This window comes from Lepisosteus platostomus, chromosome 26 (assembly GCF_059453375.1).
Source record: "Lepisosteus platostomus isolate fLepPlt1 chromosome 26, fLepPlt1.hap1, whole genome shotgun sequence".
Taxonomy (NCBI): Eukaryota; Metazoa; Chordata; class Actinopteri; order Semionotiformes; family Lepisosteidae; genus Lepisosteus; species Lepisosteus platostomus.
Window position 1 is genome coordinate 9852091 of NC_142636.1, and position 19019 is coordinate 9871109.

At 46.6% G+C, this 19019-nt stretch overlaps 2 protein-coding genes across 3 annotated transcripts; both read left to right on the forward strand.

Moving 5' to 3' along the window:
* Positions 1–332: 332 nt before the first annotated feature.
* Positions 333–14750, forward strand: LOC148640018 (uncharacterized). 2 transcript variants are annotated; one of them, XM_088620732.1, is made up of 6 exons: positions 333–432; positions 7044–7201; positions 8525–8659; positions 9191–9215; positions 11029–11140; positions 11551–14750. In XM_088620732.1, exons 1-6 carry the CDS (start codon positions 405–407, stop codon positions 11636–11638), a joined length of 546 nt encoding a protein of 181 aa, XP_088476858.1. In that variant the 5' UTR covers positions 333–404; the 3' UTR covers positions 11639–14750. The 2 variants fall into 2 exon arrangements, with proteins under 2 accessions (XP_088476858.1, XP_088476857.1); XM_088620731.1 differs by lacking the exon at positions 333–432 and adding an exon at positions 4380–4908.
* Positions 14751–15315: 565 nt separating this feature from the next.
* On the forward strand, positions 15316–17270 carry riiad1 (regulatory subunit of type II PKA R-subunit domain containing 1). Its single transcript, XM_088620740.1, has 4 exons — positions 15316–15464; positions 15731–15807; positions 15906–15952; positions 16504–17270. The coding sequence occupies exons 1-4, from the start codon at positions 15384–15386 to the stop codon at positions 16566–16568; spliced, it is 270 nt and encodes an 89-aa protein (XP_088476866.1). The 5' UTR covers positions 15316–15383; the 3' UTR covers positions 16569–17270.
* The last annotated feature ends 1749 nt before the right edge of the window (positions 17271–19019 follow it).

Below are 19019 nucleotides of genomic sequence, written 5' to 3' on the forward strand. Positions count from 1 at the left end.
GTGACCAGTAGTCAGGACACCAGGGTCCACACCCCACTCTTACTGACAGCATCCTGCGGTCTGTAGTGACCAGTAGCCCAGACCTCCTACAGAACAGTGTCCCTTGTCACCATAATGAGGCACTGCAGTGAAATTCTATTCTAGAGTGCCCCTTTATGGTGCACCAACACTCCCAGTCCAGTACTGACTGAGAGCTGGTGTGTGGGGAGAGTACTGGTGCATCATCCAAGTGATCTCATCTTATCTAAAGAAGTAACGCAGTTGACCATAAGATGAAGACAACCGCTAAGCAGTAGCGTTCAAAAAGACCACACTTTATGAAAGGAAGTAGAATTTCAGATATTCCCGCCTCTTCCTGTTTAGTTTCCGGACTGTTTTAAGTTACTTAGTCGCTGCGCTCAAAAATGGATCTACAAATTCTTAAGACTACAGGTAAGAGCGAGAACTATTTTCCTGCGACATCATCTTCATCAAGTAAAGCAGTATACTAGATTGTGTTCTGATGTTCTAAGCGATACCCGGCCGCTCATTGTACCTGTTGTTAACGATAATCACAATGATCGGGTCCGCTTGACCAAAAAAACAACAATTCTGGCTGATGCAACACCTGCGATCCTATTAAGAAAACGCGACTAACCGTAAAGTAACGAGAACAGAGGGTGCGAAAGTCTAGTTTATCGTTTAAGCATTTTTTTTATAAACGTGAAAGTGAGAAATCTTTTTATTTTTTTATCCCAAGAACCAGCTTTCGTCTATGGAAGCCCGTTTCCGCCAGGGAGTAAAAAAAAAAACGCGCTAGGGTATCTCAGAATGACGACTTAGTATCTCAGGTTCGAGACCCGGGTTCGAGCCCATGCAGGGAGGGCGAGGGCACAAGCCCTAGAACCCGAATCCGTCGCAATGACAAAGGGACAGACAATGAAATGTGGGCTATTTCGAAGTCGCAGTTGCGAGATATAAAGTCGTAATTCTGAGTTTTCAAGTCGCGATTCTGAGATACTAAGTCGCAATTGCTGTGGGCAAAATTAGGCTCGCTCTTTCACAGTGTTTGTTTCAGCAGCTCTGAGGTGGCTTCCGAATGATGACAAAATTACATCCTTTTTTGAAGAGAGAATTGTGGAATTAGTGTCTTCGGAATTACCTCTCCACGAGACCCTTCCCGAAAAGGGAGTTTCTTTATGCAAAGCTTAAGTCTGCTGGCCAAACCCGTTACCTTCCCTTATTTTCATCATCAATCAGACGAGTTTACAGCTAGATTAATGCAGACCGACCCATCGGTGTAGATACGGGCATTTTCGTCATTTGCTTAATGCAGAGTCAGACAGGTGTTTGACAGCTGTACTTCTGAATTGCAGACCTCTCGGTTAATTCAGATGGAATAGACTGGGATACAGCCTGGCTCCGGACTATTCAGGCATTTCCAACAATAAATAAAGAATTACCCCGTTTTAAGTAATACATTACTCCGTTTTAAGGTTTTAAATAGACTTTTGTGTACCCTGGAGAAATTGGAGAGGATGAAGATCCACAGTCTATGTCTTAAACTCGCTATTGTTAAATTGTTATTAATGCGCCTCTTAGGGCAACACTAGCATACTAGTGTCCTCTGTACACTCATTCATCTGTTGCCCTTGTGCCCCTTCTACGTGTGTGCATGTGCCCCACTCTGTGCCCTGTGCCTGCTGGGTGGGGCTCTGTCTCACGGCCCCCCCGTGGGCAAAATAGTTACTGGAGAAGGGGGGGTGGGTAGATGGCTGTGTTTCGCTGAACTTATGCTGCTGTGTAAATGAATTGGGAGTGGGGACTGTAAAAGAGATATGGAGATCATATGTCCAGGACACAACACCTAGCACGTAACGGAGCAGGCACAAACCTTGCAGTCTCTGTAGCCTGTGTGCTTGTGTGTCTTCCGGGGCTTGTGTGAGGGGAGTCTTGGTCCCCAGTCCAGTCAGGCATAGCTCCCTCGGTCCTGGGTTCCATTCTGGCCTGTATGTGAGGAGTTTGCCTGCTCCCTGTGTTTGAGTGGACCAACGAGTCTGCAGACCCGGGCGGCGCACTAGTGGCGATGTCATGTTTGAGTCAGTAGCCCTGGAAAAATCGGTCCCTGAGCCGGTTGGACATGTTGCTCCAAACTCCACACCAGTCTAGGTGCAGTGAAACCCCTGTTTATGTCTCTCCCGGACAGATGACACCCCTGCCCTGTTTGCCTTGTGACAGTGTAGATGTGGCCTGTGGTTCCTGTATCTAAGAAGCTTTGCCTGTGCTGCCCACAAAAACAGTTAAAATCTATTCAAATAACAAGCCTTGGGTAGAGGAATCTCTGCAGAGCCTACTGTGCCAGAAGTACATTCATTCCCCACCACAGGGAAATTAGTTAAGAGGGAAATCAGATCTTGGGTTAGAGCAGACAGAAAGTAAAGGGAAAAAAAACTGAAGGCAAACTCATTTTTACTAATTTGAGAACTGCATGGAGCAGAACTAAAACTGTAGAGGGGCTGTTGGGCAGTCTTTCCAAAAACACCGTGAAAACGCATGGTTTTAACACTTAACACAGAGCTGGCTGATGAACGAAATAGTTTTAACCTTAGATCTGACGAGAATGTCTGACGAGGAAGTGGTCAGTACCATAGGTCTGAGATCTCTTTAGTTATGAATTCATTTGATAAAGTTGTTGTTGTGTTTGTTGTTGTTATTATTATCTCCCATCCAGTCAGTGCCTTGAGGGGAGACTGCTGGGAAAGCTTAGGCTGATGCTGTGGTGTTAGTGGGACCAGTAGGGGGTGCTCACCCTGCAGTCCATGTGTGTCCCAATGCCCCAGTGTAGTGACGGGGACACTATACTGTAAACAGGCGCCCTCCTTCGGATGAGAGCTGGTGTGTGGGGCGAGTAGTGGCGCATCATCCAGGTGGGGTGAAACGTACACAGAGCGAGAGATACCCTCTGCTTTCGACAGTAGAACCCCACCTGCCAGCGATAGGTCCCTCATTAACCGAGACTGGAATCTTTTTTTAGTTTGATCTAAAATAGGTGTACAGTTCAATTTACATCTTTCATCTTGGCCTTTACAGACTATAATACCCAAATAACGAACCACTTTCTTCACAGGTATATTCACTATTGCATCTAAATTAGAATCCTTAAGAAAAAACAGTTCACACTTGCCAAAATTCAAAGACAGTCCTGAGACTGATGAAAACACATTTAAAACCTCAGGATTGCTTGAGAGACCTCTTTACTATTCTTAAGAAAAATAGTAGTATCGTCTGCTAGTTGACAAATCTTAATTTCTCTTCCCAAGATACTAATGCCTTCCATAATGCTATTATTAATATGAAGAGCCCAAGTCTGAGCTACTAATAAAAAAGAAAAGGAGATATTGGACACCCCTGCCTTATACCTCTACCAATTTCAAATCTCGGAGATGCCCCATTATGCAATCTTACTGGGCTATTACACCCATTATAAAGAGTCTTAACAACATTCTGAAAATATTCGCCAAAGCCAAAAAATTCTAAACACTTAAAAATAAATGGATGTTCTACTGTATCAAAAGATTTATAAAAGTCCACAAATAAAATATAACTATCACCTTCTATAAGATCACTATAATCTATCAGATCCAGAATTAAATGGATATTATTGCAAATATGTCTGCCTTTCATAAAACCAGATTGTCTCATCAATAATCTGATCCAAACCTTTCTTTAATCTATCCGCAAATATCAAAGCTAATAATTTTGCATCATTATTCAACAAAGTTATAGGCCTCCAGTTTTCTAATATTAACTTATCCTTGTCAGGTTTGGGAATAAGAGAGATCAATCCCTGTTTCAGAGAAGGTGGCATTTCTTTTTTTTGTATAGCTTCTTCAAAAACACCAAATAAAAAATCAATTAATGAATCTTGAAAAAATATATAAAATTCACTACATAAACAGTCATTCCCAGGGGCTTTATTGTCTTTTAACTTATCAATATTTACTTTTATTTCATTCTTAGTAATTTGTTTATCACACTGTATACGGAATTCCTCATCTATAAATCTAGCGTCTCTCCTTATGGAATGCAGGAAGGCATCCATATCTGACTTGTTCTGTCTTGCTCAATGTAATGTTTTGTAAAAATCAGTAACATATAAAGCTATATTTTTTAGATGATCTGTAATACTGCCATGAATTTTTTACTTGTCAATCGTTTTATATTCTAAACTTCTTTTTTCTAAATTCTAAAAATATTTAGTATTTTTTCCCCTTCTTCCATCCACTTTCTTCTTGACCGTATAAAGGCACCTTTAGCTTTTTCTTCATAAATCTGATCTAATTGCAATTGCAAAAGATTCCATTTTTCTTTTTCTTCCTGACTGTAATCAGTGATTGGAGTTAATTCAATTATATCTTTAATAAGAGTATCTTCTTTATTTCTTTTCAACATAACTAGGATTGTGCTTTTTTTAATAGCTAACTCCCTAATTTTATACTTCATAAATTCCCAATAACTGCCGAAAGAGTTGTTCTGTAATGCCTTTCCATGCCAATTTTTAATGATTAATTTAGCATCCTTTACAAAGTGGTCTTCTTCCAAAAGAGATTTGTTAAATTTCCAGTAACTGAATGTTTTGGTTTTTAAAGATCCAGATGTCTTAATCGACAAAAAAAAAAACCTTTATGATCCGTCAAAACTGCAGGACTCATATAGACATCGGTAAATTCTCCAATTCTTTTTGGAAACGCAAACAAGTCCACTTCCCCTCCTTCTGGTGACGTCACATGACGCGACGTGACGTAAAGCCGGCACCAGAAGGGGAAGTGTCGTCAAAGGAGTTGTGTGGTGAAGCAGAGTGAAGTTTGATTGAGCATATGCTGGAATTAGCGATGGATTTGAGCCGCGTCTTTAGCTTGACTTTTTGGGGTGAGTTTCCTCGGGGGGTCCGGGGTGAATGGGGCGAAGGGTTACGGTTAAGGTTGCCCTCGGTTCTGTGTTTCGCCAAGCGATGTCCTCGGACCCCGCCATCTCTCCTTAACGTTTCAAGGTCGTGAGACCCTCACCCGGGTCACAGGGATAACTTTTTTTTTTACTTAAAAAAAAACTTTTTTTATGTCGTGCTTTGAGGGACTGCGGCACACGGGGTGTTAAGTATTGCGGGTTTCCTGGTGTCTGTTTAACGAGGCTGCGGGAGGCTCCGTGAACCGGTCTCATCCGGTGGTGAAGCGGCTATTCAGTTCAATTCAGGGTGCTTTATTAACATGACCGATGGGTACAATCAGTGTTGCCAAAGCAAATGAAAGTAATGATATTTACATTAAACAAAACAAAAAATAGAAGTAAAATAAAATCTACAGACATTTACAACAAAGACATATTATAAAATATTGACATATACTGTAGGCTGCTGGAGCATTATTGGGAGACGGACTCACTGTTCCTCAGGCTGTGACAGGAGATCACATACTGGGCTGCCAGATCAACTGAGTTCCCTCCTCCCTCTCCCAGTAGGATTGGGACCTGTTGTGATTCTGGCAGGTATGGGAACTCTGGGATTAGATTTCTGAATTTCGGGAAGAATGTCTCTCTAATCCCAGAGTATCTGTCACAGTGCAGTAGGAAGTGCACCTCTGTCTCTGTTTCTCCCCGCTGGCAGTGGGAGCACAGCCTGTCCTCTCTGGGCAGCCAGGTCTGCCTGTGTCCAGTGTGTGTGTCCAGACTGTGTCACTGAGCCTGTCCTCTCTGGGCAGCCAGGTCTGCCTGTGTCCAGTGTGTGTGTCCAGACTGTGGTCACTGAGCCTGTCCTCTCTGGGCAGCCAGGTCTGCCTGTGTCGCCCAGTTTCTATGGCCAGGCTGTGGTCACTGAGCCTGTACTTCGTCAGGGCCTGTTTCTGTTTGTTATTTTCTCGGGTGATGACGAGGACACCAATACTGCAGTGGTGTTGCTCTGTGTGCCCGGGTGGGGGGCGGCGGTGGAGTTTGCATTTAGTATCTTCTGCGCGTTTCTGTGAACAGGAAAACGAAATACGTCACCAATATCACCCCTATTCAGAAGAGTTGCAGGTGTAGCCCTAAAAAGCGGACATGAGCACACTATTGTATCTTCTTACAAAGAGGCTTTAACGAGCTCGTCTTCATACTTCGTAGCTGTGTCCTTTTTTTAATAATCTGAAGAAGTAATCAGTTTCCTTTTTCAATTAATGTGCAAATCAAGGGCTGTTTAAAGACTCAACCCTTGCTTTGAGACAGTTTTTAAAAAGCTTAGGACTAGCAACTTCCTGTATCCTGTAAGACCAGAAAAAATTGTAAAATGTGCAAAAGAACCAGGCTTTTTTGAAAGGGGCCCTGTGCACTAAGGTGACCCAGGTAGTTCATCACTCAACTGCAAGGCAGAATTGGGAGCTCCACCGTCTCCCACATGCAGACATTGGGGAGGAGATAGCTGAAGTATATCCAAGGTCTTTAAAATCAGTCATTGTCCATGTCTTTGTATTTACAGTGCTCTTACGTGCAAACATAGCATGATTAGGTCACGGTCCTTTTATCTGTGTGTGTCCCCGGTCAGTCGTTGGTGGAGAATACAGGGGGAGGCCACACTCCGATGATATGAGTGCCTTTCGCCGAGTCGCCATGTTTCTCCCAGCTCGAGTCGCGTCTTGTGCAGTGTGCAATGTGATGGCCCAGGACGTGTTTGCTTGTCCAGCTCTGGGATGTCCCTGTCCCCGTCCCCCCCCCCCCCCAGCAAACAGGAGGGGAGAGGAGAGGGACAGAGCGGGGGGGGTCTTAATCGATGTCTGATAAGGATAAGGATAATCACCTTATTTCCTGCGTTTGCATTAGCTGATGTGCAGTAAAACCTGGGAAATGAAAGGGAGGAAGGGCGATTATCTGTCTCTGTCGCTCTGTCGCTCTGTCGCTCTGTCGCTCTGTCGCTCTGTCGCTCTGTCGCTCTGTCGCTCTGTCTCTCTGTCTCTCGGGGTCGAGGGGAGCGCCACGGGAAATGGGGTGCGTGTTTCTGGAGTGTGGAGCCCCTCTCTCAGTGTCTGTGATTGTCCTTCCAGCGATCGCACTGTGCTGCGCTCGGCTGACAACGGGGGGCGCTGGGACCGAAGAGTGCACCGGGACCCCGGATGGGGGCGGAGGGGTGGTCTACCAGCTCGCTGAGGAGGTCGTGCGGAGCGCCAGCCACAGGACCTGCGAGGCCACCTGGACCACGAAGGTGGGTGTGGAACCGGGAGCCGCGCGGCCCGTCGGCGCCACCGAGACCCGTTCGCCGGGGTGCTGGAAGGAACGCCCCCGCGCTGAGGCCAGTTCGCCCAGCTGGTTATTCTCGTTTGGCTGGATGGTACTTTCCCCCAGCGGAGTGTAGAACAGACGTTCAGGGAGGGGGAGTTGGATCCAAACCGTGCTCGGTTCTGTAAGTCTCCCTCTCTCAGGCCCCCGGGCTCCCTGGGTCAGTCCTGGCGGTAGAGAGGGGGCTGGCTGGGTCAGGCCTGGAACTGACCCGGCTGGGGAAGCACAGCTGTCTTCTTGGGGTTTCTTGCCAGGATCCTGGAAGAACAGCCCACGCAGTTACATATTATGTATTTTAGAATTAAATAGGGGTTTTAGTTTTATAATAATGTTATAACTTTTAATAATGTCTTATGATCGTTTGAAGCAACATGCATGGTGAAGAACAATACAGTAGATTGTTCTTGATTACTTATAATGGAGCCCCAAACTAAAGTTTTTACAATAATTCCTGCTACATATTTACAGTCACATCTGGAACAATAACCTATGTCACTTCTGTAATGTTTCAATTTTAAAATTGAAGATGATCCTATAAAGAATGTCTTAATTATTTGCCTTTATTGCACTGGAGAAAATAATCCTTTTCTTGATTTATTGCATAATACACATTGAACATTTTTTGTTATTTACAAAAGACAGTAGTAACTTGGAAAAATTTCCAAAATGAAATCGTATGACAATATTTAGCTACTTAAGAGTTTGGTTTGACTGTTTCAGAGTGTACCTAAAAGAAATGGTACTGTGCCATTGTATGTTTTACCTTGTTCAAGAGATCAATGGCCTTTTTGATATCCTTTTGGCCTGCCTGTTTGTGAACACTGCTCGAAAATGAGTAAGATCAAATATTTCTGTGAATCGGTGATCGGCTCCATTCCAGACCATAAACATGTCAGAGAGGTTGGGAAGGAGAGGAGCGATTGGGCTCGTCCAGCCTGTAGGGCCGTCGGTCGTTCGTCGATCCCATTCCCACGTTGACGTATTCGCAATCCTCAGGAGACGCTGACCTTTGATTGGATTGGATTTTTGAAATCAGTACCCTGGTTTCTTTTCAAGAAACAGCTGGATGAGATCCTGGGGTTAATTAGCTGGTGACTACAGTGGGGTGGACGGATCGCCCCTCTCTATAAGAACCTCTCTTCCGCCTCTTGCATTCCTCCGTCCGGTCCGCCTTACCCCCGGCAGGCTTGTCCGAGGTGCGATAGGAGGTAGTGCCGCTGACAGGTGACGGGAGTCGCTCTGCCTACAGGGCACCGTGATGGCCATCCTGGGAGGGGGAGACAGTCGGCACACCTTGCCGGCCCTCGCCGTGACCCCGTCGTCGCTGAGGGCCGGGGCCTGCCTGCAGGACGTGCAGTACCACCTCAGCTGCACGGACCCTGGGGTAAGGCTGTCCTCCTCTCCGCGCCTCCCGGTGCTGTGCATGCTGGGCTGCGGCTTTCCTCCCCGCATTCTCCCCAGGTCTCTGCGTGTCCCTCTGTCCGGCTCTGGAGTCCGGCGTGTCCACCTTCTGTCTCTGTGACTCTCTGTGTCTCTCTGTGTCTCTCTGTGTCTCTGTGTCTCTGTGTCTCTGTGTCTCTCTGTGTCTCTCTGTGTCTCTCTGTGTCTCTCTGTGTCTCTCTGTGTCTCTGTGTCTCTGTGTCTCTGTGTCTCTGTGTCTCTGTGTCTCTGTGTCTCTGTGTCTCTCTGTCTCTCTGTCTCTCTGTCTCTCTGTCTCTCTGTCTCTCTGTCTCTCTGTCTCTCTGTCTCTGTGTCTCTGTGTCTCTGTGTCTCTGTGTCTCTCTGTCTCTCTGTCTCTCTGTCTCTCTGTCTCTCTGTCTCTCTGTCTCTCTGTCTCTCTGTCTCTCTGTCTCTATGGCTCAGGCCAGGCGAGCGCTTGATCCCCCACATTAACGAGTGTTTTTATATTTTCCAGGTGGTGAAGCTGATTGACTGCCACTGTGAGTAGAAAACTCGCCTTACTAACCGGTCAGCGGGAGGGACAGGGGATCATCCTGACGGGCTGATAGACAGCTGCGTGTTTGGGGTTTTCACCCTCTCTCTTATAGGCCTCTTTTAGAAGTAGTCACGGCTGCAGGAGTGATTTTCCACAAGTTATTGGCGGCAGTGTTGTTTTGCAACTTCTTTTGTGCGCCTGCCAACGCTGATGTAACTGTATGATGCAATCTGAGTGCCAGTATTAGAAAAAAGAGACTGGCCTGCCTCTGTCCAGGCTCTGCACACAGGGAGTAGATAAGGTAGCAGCCTCTGAAATTCCCCTGCCTCAGGCACTGTGTTAAATGCAGCACTGCCCTGATCTGAGGACTGGGCTGGGCTGCTGTAGTACTGTTCACTCCTTATAGGGTCATCAGGCTCCCAGAGTGCATCAGCAAGCTCTGTGTTGTCAGGTAAGACTCCCAGGCATAAATAGTGCAGTCTTATCTACTTCTGGTTTTACAATTTTCACTCTCACTCCCAGTGCCGAACAGTCTGATCCACTCCAGGTTTTACAGTGCTGTCAGACTCCCAGTGGACAGCAGTCTGATCCACTCCAGGTTTTACAGTGCTCTCAGACTCCCAGTGCACAGCAGCCTGATCCACTCCAGGTTTTACGGTGCTGTCAGACTCCCAGTGCACAGCAGCCTGATCAACTCCAGGTTTTACGGTGCTGTCAGACTCCCAGTGCACAGCAGCCTGATCCACTCCAGGTTTTACAGTGCTGTCAGACTCCCAGTGCACAGCAGCCTGATCCACTCCAGGTTTTACAGTGCTGTCAGACTCCCAGTGCACAGCAGCCTGATCAACTCCAGGTTTTACGGTGCTGTCAGACTCCCAGTGCACAGCAGCCTGATCAACTCCAGGTTTTACGGTGCTGTCAGACTCCCAGTGCACAGCAGCCTGATCAACTCCAGGTTTTACGGTGCTGTCAGACTCCCAGTGCACAGCAGCCTGATCAACTCCAGGTTTTACGGTGCTGTCAGACTCCCAGTGCACAGCAGTCTGATCAACTCCAGGTTTTACGGTGCTGTCAGACTCCCAGTGCACAGCAGCCTGATCCACTCCAGGTTTTATAATGTGGTCGTTCAGTCTCTAGGTTAAGGACAGTTAGATCTGCTAGCAGTGGGATGCGCTACTGTTAGTTAGAGGAACTGGACATGAGAGTCCAGTATAGTAAAAATTTGGACATGGCTGCAGAGGTCAATACTGCAGTGTAACGTGAGCCTTAATGCACCTACTGGAATAGGTGCATCCTTCAGCAGCAGTACACAGCAGCCCAGCTGTGTCCACATGACAAACAGAATTAAAAGTTCTTGAATTTTGTTGGCAGGATGTAGGCGGTACAGTGCTGCCAAAGCAATAAGCAATACCACGTATCGTTGGAGAGGCTCACTGTCCGTTTCTCAGGCTGGGACAGAATCAGAACCGGGCTGCAGCTCTTGTTGAGTTTCCAGCCCCAGCAGGACTTTCGGTTTTGGGATCTTGAGAGCTGGCACCGGCACAGTGTGGCTGGTTAGATCTAGAGGCTCGAGTCGCACTGTGTGGGAAAGACGCACCCCTTGTGGTCTGTCCTCAGCGTGTCTCCTACTGGTGACCCCCTGGGTCGCCCCCTTGTTTGGGCTTGGCCAGGCGTTCAGGACTGTGTTGGCGTTTGAATGACCGAACCGATCTTTAATTGCTTAATTGGCCCTAATGGTGAAGGTTGCGTCCTGAATTAAGGATCAGCTGGATCAGTGGTCAGGGGAAGTTTGTGGTGACTGTTTTCCTGCTTTTCAGGGGCTGGAGAGGCAGGGGGCGGTCTGGACACCCCCACAGTGGTGTTCATCACCCTTGGCATTTTCTTTTGCCTCATCGTCCTTGGTCTAATTTTCTTGTGCGTGAGGAGAAGGTGAGTGTTTCTGGGAATCCTCTGCTCCTTCCTCCTTCCAGACTCGCACGCGTGTAACAGGGAGAGCCTCTGTGTTCTGCACAAGATTGGAGTGGCGACAAGCTTGCTTGTTTCAGGATGTTTTGGATGAAACTTTTCAAATAGCAGACCTTTTGTCCAGAATGTCCTGAGGTGTCTCTTAAACCTTGTGCACGGTGTGGAAGCTCCTTGCGTTGTTCACGGTACATTCGATTTTAGCACGGGCGGTCATTCGGAGGAAACCGAATATAACACACAGCCTGTCATTGCAGAAGCTTTAAAATACCACAGTTCAGCACTGGAAAGATCAATCCAAGGGCGTAAAATGACCATTTCCAGAGTTCTCGACATGGCTGTTTTTCATTGAGCTTCTCCCTCTCTCTCTCCTGCAGGTACTCTCCCCTGGGGCCTCACTACTTTTGCATCCTTCACAAGACCACCTGCAAGAGGGCCGGTGACAACGATGTGACTTCTGCTTAAAGGCGTCTCAAACCCGCGCACGGGAGACGCTGTGAGGAGGAGAGGTGCAAGGCTGAGTCTCTTTTTTTTGTCGATGTTCATGCACCCAAGCAATGGAGAGGAGGGGAGGGAGCGAATGGCCTTGTCCTTGTACCTCGTCTCCTAACAGCGGTAAGGGGGCTGGGCTCCCCGCTTGCCTTTTAATTATTTCCCTGTTTTCTGTCCCCTTGACAAGGAGGCCGGGTCACATGCAGGCACTTGGATCACTCCTGTGCTGGAGGCCCCGCACTGGCTTCCAGTTAAGTCTTTGATCCTTCTGCTGGTGTACAGGGGCAGAGGGGAACTGGCGTCCACGCAGCTGATTGGTAAATGAACCAGACTTTGCGCTTCAGAGAGGAGGTGCTATTACTAGTTAATGATGAGACAGACGAGTTTTGATAGTATGATCAAGGCCAAGTAAGGTGAGACTGGAGAGCTGGACAGTCCAGTTTCTGGTGAATATTTATATCCCCCATTATATTTGCATGAATGAAGATTATATATATAGATATACATTTAATTTCCTAATATATATAGTGCATATTTGCACACTATAATGCATAGACTTTATACAAAGCATCACGTGAAGTGATGTTAAATAAAAATTATTAGAAATAATAAACTATTTTATATAGCACTTTTAAAAGTTCCATTTAAAAGCTATTTATGGTAGGGGTAAAATAACAGTTAAAACAAAAGAAAACGGTTATAATCAGAAATGACAAAATAAGCACAAATAAAAAAACACACAGTTATAGAAATGCTCCAGAAGATACAAGGTCACGCGAGAATGAAGCAGACGGAGACACTAATTGAGTAAATGCCTTTTTGTGGCCATGTGACATTTTTCACCTAGCACCAGCAGAGGGAGGTGTCTGATTGCCTGCAAGGTGAGCCCTGTGCCTCTGGTTTCTCATGCTGTTTTCTGTAACGCTGGGGTGACAGTGTGCACGCCCCCCTCCCCCTCTTTTTAAAAAAAAATGATGTCCCAGGGTGTGCTGCTCTGATCCTGGGGGGGGCGCTGTGTCTGCAGTGCTGGGATGGGCCGTCACTCGGGCCCTGTTCGTCCAGCAGCGAGCTGGCTGAGCTGGCCGAGGTTGTGAAGAGCTGAATCGCCAGCACTCCAGGACCAGAACTGGACCGGGCTGCCCTGCCAGTTCTGTTTCTGATGCCTGGGGCTGGCGTGGGTGAGAGAGAGAGCACCAGGAGACATTGTTGCAGAAAAACGAAGGAGCGAGAGATTTTGAACTAGTCACACACTTGAGATGCTGCCTTGTATCTGGGGAACATCGCCTTCTTGTTCTAAAATATCACCGAACACTACAACTTCACTATAACTGACGTGAAGTGAGTTAATGCAGCATGTAGTCCCACAGGAACTGATTGATTGATTAGAGCTTTGATTGGATTCCCCCTGTTAAAGCCTTCCTGCCTGTGCCACACAAGTGGGGATGGTGGCCTAATTCCTGTTCATATAAACTGACTGCTGAAGTCAGGCCTTTTCTTCACAATCCTGGACGTTTCTTCTGTTATTATTATTATTATTATTATTATTATTATTATTATTATTATTATAATAAGCTGTTTAGTGTGCACATGTGCAAAGACTCGATACTTTAACCAGACCCACAGAGTTGGAATCGGATCTCCAGCAGTTTGCTCTCGCCCTGGGCCTGGCACCAGTGTCATTGGCCCATTCCTGCTTCCTGCTGTAGAGCCCAGCTGGAGGAGGCGCTCTGGAAAGTTGTTTTACTGGGGCGCAGTTTTGTGATGATAGTTGCAGGAGAGCCCTCATGGGTGAGTGCACCTCCGTGTCTGTTTAGGGGAGTCAGCTCTGTGTGGGTGGGTGTATAAATGTCTTTAGAGGGCGGAGCGGTGGCTCTGTGGCTCAGGATCTGCGCCTGTGGCTGGAAGGTTGCCGGTTCGTATCCCGCGGCCGGCAGAGGAATCCTGCTCTGTTGGGCCCCTGAGCAAGGCCCTTCACCCCAGCTGCTCCAGGGGCGCTGTACAATGGCTGACCCTGCGCTCTGACCCCCAGCTTCTCTCCCTGTCTGTGTGTCTCATGGAGAGCAAGCTGGGGTCTGCGAAAAGACTAATTCCTGATACAAGAAATTGTGTAGGGCTAATAAAGTGATCTGATCTTTGTACACTGATGTGCAGAAAGCGATGGTTAATAGTGTTGAACGTGTGCTGCCTTCTGGGATGAAGGGCAGTAGCTGTGTAGCAGAAGAGACGTCCAGCTCTGAAGTGTCATGTCACTGTGGAAGTGCATGAAGACTCCTCAGGCTGTGCCAGTGTGCGCACAACGAGTTGGCATGTCCAGTGCAGTGTCTGCCGCCATGTGGGCACACAGGGACAGCGCTCCTGAAGCCACGCTGCTGGCTCAGCCCGGCCTCTAATCGATTACCTGATAATCGCTTGATTGATCCTTGATTACCATTCTAGTAGGACACTGTAGACCTCTCCCTGGGGTCCTGATTCCTTAAATGGATTTCCTTTGCATGCTCCATTGCAGTGCCTGTGAGGATGTAATGGATTCCAGCAGGGGACAAATGACTTAATTGGCCCCACTTGAAACGGAGTCCAATGGGTCTAATTGAGGCACAGGGCAGGAGTGTGAAGGATCAAGGAAGCCCGTCCCTGGAGTGGCCCCGAAGGGCGCTCGAGTCCAGCCCCGTCCTTGTCGCGCTTGAATGAATGAAACTTAAATTCCTGCCCCGAGGGCGTTCAACCATCACGCCCAGCAGACGAAACCACTTGTACTCACTGCTCTGTTCCCCACACACGCACACGCACGCACACGCTTGTAAACATGTGGAAGGTTACAAGGGAGAGGAGCCATTCGGCCTGTCCAATGCAACTTGTTCCATTCTCCCACCACTCTTTGTGGAAATGATATGGCTCCTGTTTCTCTCTCTCTCACCCCCTGAAGTGGTCATTCCAGGCTCTGTGGGTTAACTGATCTGTCAGGAAAACAAATGGTTTTAAATTATAGTTGAAGATGCTTTTTATTGCTTTTCTCTGCTTTGTGATTGCATTGTAATCTGTCCTCGGATGAATTCCATGCATTGTCTTATTAAACATTTGACTGTCAGAGTTCTGTGATTGTTTTTTATTGCTGATTTAAGGGCACCCCATCATTTACAAATCCTAGGCCTACAGCACACCAACACACACTCCCAAAAATGACACTGACAAAAACAAGTGTGTAGTCTGCATTGTGTATTTCGCATCTCAACTATGATCTCACTGCTTGGTGGGCGAGAGGTACTCTGGACTGGTTTAGCAAGATTTTGAGCTCTCGGTTACATAATCAATCTAATTATTAAATGAGCTGCATAACTGTCATCAAGTGGAATGGAAACCAACAGTACGGGCAGGATTTAAGGATTGGAAACCGCAGCTATAAGTTGTTAGACCTTAAAAAATCTATACATGTCTCTGTGAGAAATAATTTGATTAATCACTTCACACAGGGCCCTTCATTAAAAGACTTTGATACTGGTGTATTGCAGTGCAAAACCACGGTGCAGCTAGTAAGCGTTTGGTCATATAAACAGCTTTATAAACATCCACCACGCTTGATTTGGTGGTGTTTTCCAAGAAACCGGGAGCGGAGGTCACGTGTTCTGGGTGACCGGTGGTAACGCGCTGCCGCGGTTTACGGAAGGAAGTGTCGCCCGTAGCAACGGGACCTGTTGTCGTCGGTGCGTGCTCGAGAAGAAACATGGCGGAACAGAGCGGAATGGAGCGACTCGATATCGGCGCCCTGAGCCCGGAACAGCAGGAGAAGCTTCGGCAGTTTAAGGTAACGCTAAAAGCAAAATAAACTTGCTGAAGTAAATGTTTACACGAAGCATGTAAAGTTAGATGTTATGAATATAACTCGGTTGCAGCCGAGCTATAAAACAGGTTTTTATCCAATAAAAAAACACTGCTTTGATTGACTGGAAGGATGACAAACCATGAGCACAGGGGCAGGTTACTTCTGTAACTAGAAGGGCTAAAGGAGAGTACGTGTTAGACAACAGTAGATAGAAAATTCTGAAATTTTGAAGTTTTTCTTCTCTCTAGATCAAAACGAGAATCGAAAACGAGAAGTATTTACGATCACATCCAGAGGTGGATCTCTTGTTGAGCGATTTCTTAAGGTTAGAAACGACACAGATTTGCACAATTTTAACAACTTTAATGGCGCGAGTACTATATACAGTATATATATAATTCTGTTCCCCCCCTTTTCTCTCAGAGAAGTGTTCTTAAAGAGACCTGAGGACATCCGAGAGTTTGCAGCAGGTAAATTAACACATGGAATATTACAATATTCATACAATACACAATACAATACAATATACAATAGGAATATTACAACTCTCTCTGTAATTGGGTTTCACGGAAATCTGACCTACAGTGTACAAATTAACAGGGCTGTTTTCATCAGTTCGACCTGATAAACCATGTGCAAAAGTTTGTGGTGAGACAGCAACTTTATGATTCAGGTTTAGCATCAGATATTGAAAAAATAAAAAAGTGCAGCTAATTGGTGATCAGTTTTCCACATAGTTCATATATATATCTACATGTTAACTCATCTAGTTGTAAAGAAACAAGTAAAGGTTTATTCCAGGCTGAAGAGAGAAGAAAAGAAACACAACTTTTTGGCTGTGGAGCCTTCTTCAGGTGTGGCATGGAATAAACCTCAATTTGTTCCTTGGCAGCCGACACACATTGACGCAGCTCCCTACTTGAACTAATTTAGTTGTTTTTGAAAAAAATGACAATTATTGGAATTAAAAAATAGGAAACTCAGCTTTAGAAGTCAAATAAAGCCTTATTTCTCTTTGCAGATCATTTCACAGACTCTGGCCTGCCTGAAAGAATCCAGCTGAGGCTGGAGAGTTGCTCGGAGTAGCAGGAGCAGGAATCGGGAATTTGTTTTCTATTAAATAGCGTTTAGACAGTCACACACAGCTTGTTAGTGGTTGTTTCTCAGTTGCAGTCCTTGGATTGGCCATGTGGCCGGTGATCGGTGGTGATTTTAAGGAACTCTCGAGAGTTATGAAAACAGCCAAGTTCTTCTTCACCTATGCTGCTCTAGTCGCCCTCCGTGATGTCACTTCCTGAAAGCGTGACTCCTCTGTCATGTGACTTCCTGCAAAACTACAACTACCACAGTCCCTGCCTTTCTGCAGCCCTCCTCCACCTGTGCCACTTCCCCCCTGTTAACTCCCCTCTCTCCAAGGGCCTCCTGATTTCCTCATCCTCTGTCAAGTCTTGGCCAAGCGGGTTGAGACAGTGTGCCTTACTTCTTATGCCTGTAAACACTCCTAAACGCGTTTTTATTGGGTGTTGTCGTTCCTCCCAAAGTGTATTCAGTGCTAGTTCCTGACTTTCCTGGGACAAAACAGTCATTAGCTTTGGGATAGATTTATTGGGTCTGATTTATTCAGGTTTTATAGTTAAATTTTAATAACATGGCCAATGTGCTTTGATAAGGACTGGTCTCCTTTCCAGGCCTTCAATACTGCTACAGGCTCTGGTTTGCCGAGATCCTCCTCTCCAGTAGTGGATGGGTGGTGTTAATGACAAAAGAAATAAAGGTTTCCAAAAACTATGTTCTGTGTTGTTTATAGACTTCTGCTTGTTGTGGTCATTTTGTGAGGTGGTAATTCCCCCAGAGGGTTTGCGTGGTTGTAGATAAAATGTTGTTTCTTTTCATTTCTTAAAGTGTTTTATGAGCTCCTTCTCCATCCATTTAAGTTCATGTGTGATATTGTAAAAGTAGGACAAGTCCCGCTATTTAAACACTCAATTTTTGGAGTACACTCCCGTCTAAAAATGGATGAATAGAAATACCTCTCAATCCTGGGTCCAGCTACTGCAGGAAGCTTGTGCTGCTTTTTGATCAGAGCCCTGTATTAAATTAATTGATCTTAGCCTAGATTTCTACAGCGGGGTCCCCACCCTGTACCCCAACCTGGTGTTCCAAGGAAAACCAGGGAGCTGCTGTGAGTGGACCAGTAGGTGGAGCTCTTTAATCAAAGTGACCAGAATTTCACATCTTATTTCACACCTGAGACGTCACACTGGGGACGCGACCCAGGTTTTAGGGGCCAGAATTTAGACCCACGGTTTTTGGGTCACTGCGGTCCAGAAAGAACTTTTCTCCCGGTGTTCCCAGCCAAGAGACGATGAGCAGCAGGTACAGACATGAAGTGAATTTCTGTCCAAGGCCTTACGTGGTTAAAAGAAAATGCAGGGGAGGCAGGGCTCTCGCCAGTGACCAGAGAACTGCTCCTCTGACCTGAAGCAGTGTGGAGGCTTGTGGGAGTAATTTAACAGTATAACTCCTTTCTGAGTTGCTTCCCCTAATTGCTGTCATTAGTTAATTGGCATTAATGAGCGGACCGAGGGCCTGGACTGGCACGCCAGCACTTGCTGTGTTGCGGTGTCCTGGGATCGCGCTAATGGAGTCCTGGAGGGCCGTGCTTGATTTCGTTTCTAGGTAAGTGGCAGGCGGGGTTATTTCAGTACCTTGTGCTTGGAAACGGCAAGCAGTTGCCAGGCCATCTCCTCCTCCTCCTCCCCCTCTTCCTCCTGTGTTTGTGCCTCTTCATCTCTCTCCTACCTCGGCGGTGCAGATCTGCGCTCCTGGGCGCCGCGGATACTGTCTGGGGGTGGGGTGTAGTCCCAGCTCTGCTCTTAATGACCGAGCTGAGCTGATCGTCGGCTCGCCAGGAAAAGCTGGAGTGTTCTTCAAGCGTGTCCAGCTCTTTGTCCAGCTTCGAGGAGTCCTGGACTGGACGAGCTGGTGGATCCCGACCCTACAGGCTGGGGTCTGTGCCCCTCTCTCGCACATCATGTGTCTCTACAAGCCAACGGGTCAGATGTGTTAGTTAGCAGATCTAGTGTCTTCAAAATAAGCCACTAGCCACAGGTTCTCTTAGGCTGCAGGCAGAGAGGTTGAGCAAATATTGGCCAGTCAGGGTGAAATTTATGGCTCCCCATTGAGACCTGGTTTCATGCTGTGAAAGAAGATAAAGCAGTCTTATTGTGTGGATTATTAGTGGTTTGTTCATGTTGTGTTTTTACCAATTAATTGTATTTCCATAAGTAACCCCCCCATCTATGCCGGCATAGTGGAACCAGGAAATTACTGCCTTAATTTGAATAAGTTCTATCTGTAAACCCTTTCACCGATCAATAAAAGGATTCTAAAGGAATAAGCCATTGCCAGTTGCACCACATGGCTGTACCTAATGAGGCAGCCAGGGTTACTTCATTGACTGACACGTTAGATCGCTTCGAAACGCAGTTCCAGTTTTGCCTGGCTGGCCAGGTCTCGTCTTTGGATTGATGCTGT

What these genes read in the sequence shown, in the direction of transcription:
- LOC148640018 (XM_088620731.1), top strand. Translation starts at nt 4,857, where the DNA reads ATGCTGGAATTAGCGATGGATTTGAGCCGCGTCTTTAGCTTGACTTTT. An exon ending in TCAGCTGCACGGACCCTGGG is followed by an intron (nt 8,660 to 9,190) that starts GTAAGGCTGTCC and finishes TATATTTTCCAG; the next exon opens with GTGGTGAAGCTGATTGACTG. An exon ending in GAAGCTGATTGACTGCCACT is followed by an intron (nt 9,216 to 11,028) that starts GTGAGTAGAAAA and finishes CCTGCTTTTCAG; the next exon opens with GGGCTGGAGAGGCAGGGGGC.
- riiad1 (XM_088620740.1), top strand. Translation starts at nt 15,384, where the DNA reads ATGGCGGAACAGAGCGGAATGGAGCGACTCGATATCGGCGCCCTGAGC. An exon ending in AGAAGCTTCGGCAGTTTAAG is followed by an intron (nt 15,465 to 15,730) that starts GTAACGCTAAAA and finishes TCTTCTCTCTAG; the next exon opens with ATCAAAACGAGAATCGAAAA. An exon ending in TTGTTGAGCGATTTCTTAAG is followed by an intron (nt 15,808 to 15,905) that starts GTTAGAAACGAC and finishes CTTTTCTCTCAG; the next exon opens with AGAAGTGTTCTTAAAGAGAC.